This window comes from Orycteropus afer, unplaced genomic scaffold (assembly GCF_000298275.1).
Source record: "Orycteropus afer afer isolate SDZICR_OR568_19922 unplaced genomic scaffold, OryAfe1.0 scaffold00145, whole genome shotgun sequence".
Classification (NCBI taxonomy): Eukaryota; Metazoa; Chordata; class Mammalia; order Tubulidentata; family Orycteropodidae; genus Orycteropus; species Orycteropus afer.
This window is the reverse complement of record NW_006921732.1, coordinates 5,042,013-5,047,530: the sequence shown is the minus strand read 5'-3', so window position 1 is coordinate 5,047,530 and position 5,518 is coordinate 5,042,013. Positions and strand designations below refer to the sequence as shown.

Genomic DNA, 5,518 nt, shown 5'->3' with positions numbered 1-5,518 from the left:
AAGTTTCTTAGTGACTTGCTGCCTCCCAAGTACTATTACTAATATAATAACTGATTCTTTACCATATTGTAACAGGTACCTTAAAGGAAAGGCAATCGTCTAAAAACAAATCCATCAAAAACATTTCCTCTCATGCACTGAAACTATAATCATTACATTTAACAAGAGTATAATTCTTCTCTTTCATTTTTGGCAGTGAGACATGGACATCTTTCTCCAACACGAACAGATTTAGAAGATAAATATATTTTGAAACAAAAGAAAATTTAACTTCTCAAGGCAAAAGAGCTGTTGATATTTGTATTTTAACTGAGCAGGTGATACCATCTGTAGTCTCTACTCCACTGACCAACAATGACTTTAAAATAGAGGGAAAAGAATGGTCAGTTTTAATGAAAGAAAGTTTTAGAAAAATTCACATTTTCACAACAGTATGACATATAGAGATTTGGACAGTTAGTTTTTAACACAAAATGGTGTAATTACACTGTGCTGCTTAGGGAATCATTTCTCAAGAGTAACCAGTAGTCTGCAGGGAGCAGCTGGTCCATGCTTCCGGGTGTAAGCATGAAGAACAAGCTACTGCTCGCCGGCCGCAGGAGAGGTGGGCCCCAGAAGGGAAGCCTATCCCATTTTTAAAACTATAGCACAAGAGCAGACCTTTGTCCAGCCTCTAAACTCTGTTCTCTTTTAATTGATTTTCTTTTGAACTTAATTTTCTGCCAGCCATCCAAGGTCCAGCTGGTGAGTAGCTTTCACAAGGAAAGGATTCAGATTTCCATTCTTTCACACTAAGAAGGACATCTTATAAAAGATACACGGACGTAGAATAAAGGCATTTTATACAGAAGCAGTATAAAATTTACAACTAAAGCAGTGCCAGTAAATCAGGTTAACAGCTTATCTGAAGCTGTACACTGACTGGAAGGGACTTTGAAATCAGAAAAATCTGGCCTAAGAGTTCGTGCAAACTTTATCATAAAACTGTAGAATCTCAAGCACAGGTAAGTTCAAACACTGGAAGATGTGGAAAATTTCCTAAAAGGCAAGGATGAAGGAAGAAACCCTTCTTGCCTCATAAGTTAAAAATCACAACACAAATTAGAGACTGTTCACAAGGGCAGTACTGTATTATCATCAATCCCAAACTCATCCTGACTCTTGTCATAGAAACCCCCAAAATATCATAGAGGGTAAGATATTCCAAATAAACCAATGAGAAAAATGATTCCTGTGAGTCAATCACCCAATCACCTATGGCTATCAATTTAGTCTGGCCTGGGACTGCTTTTTACAGGGAGGTGGCCTCCCATGACGCACAATGTGTTTTTCTAAGCTGTCCAGAATGGCCACAGCAATCTGCTGGACATGAGGATCAGTCTGTTCATGTTCTTTGATGTTGTATAAATGCTGCAATCCTCCTTCTTCAATCAGCATACTGCAATACCTGGAGGCTGAAAGAAAATAGGAAGAAGAGCTTAAAATTTTAAACATACCCCACAAAAAATCAGTTCTTAGGAACTTTTTTCACTTAAATTTTAGCTTTTGTTTTAATTTTATTTTGTTACTGACCACTAATATGGGCTATATTGTTGTTGTTGTTATGTGCCTTTGAGTCGGACCCGACTCATAGCGACCCCTCCTTGGGTTTCCGAGGCAGTATCACTACGGAAGTAGATTGCCCCATCTTCCTTCCAAGGAGTGGCTGGTGGGTTTGAAGCGCCAGCCCTCTGGTTAGCAGTCAAGTGCCTTAGGCACTATGCTACCAGAGCTCCCAATATGGATTATAGTTTGAAAAATACCTCTGTGATGATGTATACAGTGCAAAACACAAAGTAGGCATTCAATAAAAGTCTGTTAAACTTTGAAAAAATTAAACAATAAATAAAATGTTCTAATATACAAATAATACCCATACCTATTATCCTATTATTTATATGTTGTTATCTATATCTATATCTATGTATCAGGGGTTCTCTCTCTCTCTCTCTCACACACACACACACACACACACACACACACACGGAGCTCTGGTGGAGCAGTGCCTAAGGCATTTGACTGCTAATAAGAAGGTTGGTTCAAACCCACCAGCTGCTCCAAGGAAGGAAGATGGGGCAATCTACTTCCGAGAAGATTTACCACCTTGGAAACCCAATTTGGGTCTGTATTAGTTGAAATCTACTTGACAGCAGAAGATTTGGTTTCTTTGGTTTTATATACATACATACATACATATACAACACATATTTATGTAAGGAGCTCTGGTGGTGTAGTGGTTAAAACATTTGGCTGCTACACAAAAGGTTGGTGGTTCAAACCCATCAGCTACTCTGTGGAAGAAAGATGAGGCAATCCACTTCTGTAAAGATTTACAGCCTTAGAAACCCAATGGGTATTGTTATGAGTTGGAATTGACTCAATGGCAGTGAGTTTGGATTTTGAGTTTGATATATGCATGTATGTTTAAGTATACTGTTTGCCCTCGAGTCAATTCTGACTCATAGTCACCCTACAGGATAGAACAGAACTGCCCCATAGGGTTTCGTAGGCTGTAATCTTTATGGAAGCAGATTGCCAGGTCTATTCTCCCATGTAGCTGCAAACCCCTGACTTTTTGGTTAACAGTTGAGCGTTTAACCATTGTACCACTAGGGTGCTCTCTCTCTATTTAGAACCTCAAGATAGTGACATTCTAGAAAAGAAAAAAGCAGCAGAATCACAAGTAAATATTTTACCTGCAATCCAAAATCATAGATAAACACTATTATTCTTTTATGCATTTTAAAAACTTTGTGGCACTCATACTGCATGTGAAATTTTTAATTTTTAAACATTTTCTTTGCTTTTAAAAGTATTTCTTGTTCATATATGCAATATTTAGTTTTAGTCATTTTTATTGAAACATATAACTTAGATATAATGAAATGCACCCATATTTAATCTATAGTTTGATGAGTTTTGACAAATGAACACACCCTCTAATCACCACTACAATAAAAATTTAGAATATTTTCATCAACTAAAAAGTTTCCTGGTGTACCTTCACAGTCCAATCCCCTACATCCATCTAACACCAATGATGGTGCTCTCATTGCCACTGGCTAATGAGTGCTCCAGCTCCAAATCTCATTTTATTTATTTATCTTTAAATTTTTATTGTGATTTGGGTGAAAGTTTACAGAGCAATTCATTTTCCATACAGCAGTTTGTGCACATTTTGTCTCATGACATTGACTGGAGTTCCCCACAATGTAACAGCTCTCTTCCCACTTCTTTCCCGTAGTTACCTCTTCCTTGTGTCCTTCCCTCCCATACACTCCCCTCACCCACAGTTGTCTCCCTGTGCAAACATTTCCCTCTGTTCTCCCACGACTGATCGCTCCTAGAAGTGTATCACCTGATGTAAATGTTTACCCCATATGCCTGTCTGTTGTTTGGATGGAAGCCACAAGAGTAAGTTCAGTTCCAGACTTGAAGGGTGGCTAGGGGCCATAGTCTCAGGGATTGCACTAGGCTCTATCAGACCAGCAAACCTGGTCTTTTTTCAGGATTTTGAGTTTTGTTTCACATTGTTTTTGTTCCTCTCTATCCAGGATCTCCTGCACTGACGCCCGTCTGAGTGGTTGACAGTGGTAGCCAGGTACCATCTGGTTCTTCTAGTCTCATGATCATATAGGCTGAGGACTGCATGGACTACCAGTCCCTTGGACTAATTGCTTCCATGCGTCTTTGGTTTTCTTCATTCTTCTTTGCTCTGGATGAGGAGAGACCCACCATTGCATCTAGATGGCTGCTTGCAAGCTTTTAAGATCCCAGTCACTACTCACCAAGGTGGAATGTAGAACAATGTTTTTGTGTAGTATGTTATGCCAATTGAGCTTGATGTCCCCTGCTTTCATGGTCCCGAGCCCACAGGTCCAACTACTCACTCTCTCTGGGTAGCTGGCTGTGGCCAAGAAGCCACCACAACCTTGCCACCCCCTGTCAGCTCTACTATACACTTAGACATTCTTACAGCACATACAAATATGCATGTAGAAACACTGTCTGTTAACCCTATACATGGTCATGGGCACACTACCCTTTGCCTTGACATACCTGATCAATCTGTTCATCCATCTATTCACCCATTGGTCAATGCTTGCCATCACTGACAACGCAGTACTGTAAGGGCAAAAGGGTTCATCTTTGTTGTCTGAACTGCCCATGTACCTCTCTATGTCTTCCTCTTCTTCAGTGCCACTGTGTTACCAGTCACATTTCATACAATGCCTTTCCCTTCACCCAAATCAATACTTGTCTCTACCTATTTAACAATAAAGGCATTTGAGTTTTGTTCAACTTTTTTCTTCTATTCTATCCAGCACAGGTTTTTTTTTTTTTTAACAGTTCTATTGAGGTATAATTAAAATATGCTTCGTTTCTCTTAAGTAATGCTTAGGAGGAGTATGGCTGGGTCGCACAGTAAATATGTGTTTAAGCTTAAAAAAAATTAAAAGTAAAAATTACACTTCAAAGTGGTTATTATCATTTAGCATTTCCACCAGCAGTGTAGGAGAATTCTAACTGTTCTACATTTTCAACAATAATTCTGTTTTTGAATTTTAGACAGTAATACATGTATCCACCACTCATCTGCCAGTTTGCCATACTGTGGTAGCTTGCATGTGCTGTAATGCTGGAAGTTTTGCCACTGGTATTTCAAATACCAGCAGGATCATCCATGGTGGACAGGTTTCAGTGGACCTTCCAGATGAAGACAAACTAGGAAGAAGGACATGGTGGTCCACTTCTGAAAAAAGTGGCCACTGTAAACCTTATGAATAGAGAATTCTGGTAAGATGGCAGAATAAGCAGACAAACAACACAGACCCTTTTCAACATAGAAAAGGGGAATCAATTAACAAAGATACAGAAGATATTCCTGGAGGCCTGAGCTTTGAAAAAAAGGATAGAGAAATGGACTAAATTCCAACTAGCAGAAGAACCTGCATGAATTAGACATACAGAACTGCGGTCTGTCAGTAATCCTGATGGCACAGACAGCTTGGATATTGCCAAATGGTGTTAGGACCTAAGAATTAACCTAAAAATCGGCCCTGCTAGCCAGGGGCTGCATGGAGGACTGCACTGGTGGGTGGCTGGTGAATAAAAGGGGAAACACCTAAGAGGGGTTGAGCTATGGACTTCTGCCTGTCCAGAGGGTGCAGCCATTTTGAATGTTTACAAGTGGTTCAACCACTTTAGATATTTAAAGCAACAGCATTCTCTCAGATTTCAGGGACTTAAGAATAGGTTCCACTTGCTGGGAACCACAAGGACATTCAGGACATGAATAACTGGGAAGGTGTGGTATTCCCTTTGTGACTCTTACACCTCACACCCTCTTGGTGAATGGAGGTGCAGCCATCCATCATTCCCACCCACCTTCTGGGCTGGCAGGAATTCCATCCCAGCCTGTGTGCTCTGATGGAGCCTGGGTGCCCTGCCCCATGCTGCCCAGATTTTTTTTTTTTTT

The 5,518-nt window shown here is 40.0% G+C and overlaps 1 protein-coding gene across 1 annotated transcript in view; it reads right to left on the bottom strand.

The window, feature by feature from the left end:
• Nucleotides 1–1,263: 1,263 nt before the first annotated feature.
• ZYG11B (zyg-11 family member B, cell cycle regulator) overlaps nucleotides 1,264–5,518 on the bottom strand; it is a 146,246-nt gene continuing 141,991 nt past the window's right edge. The window contains exon 14 of the mRNA XM_007945907.2: nucleotides 1,264–1,454. Coding sequence (XP_007944098.2) covers nucleotides 1,264–1,454 — 191 coding nt within the window. The remainder of the gene's footprint in view (nucleotides 1,455–5,518) is intronic.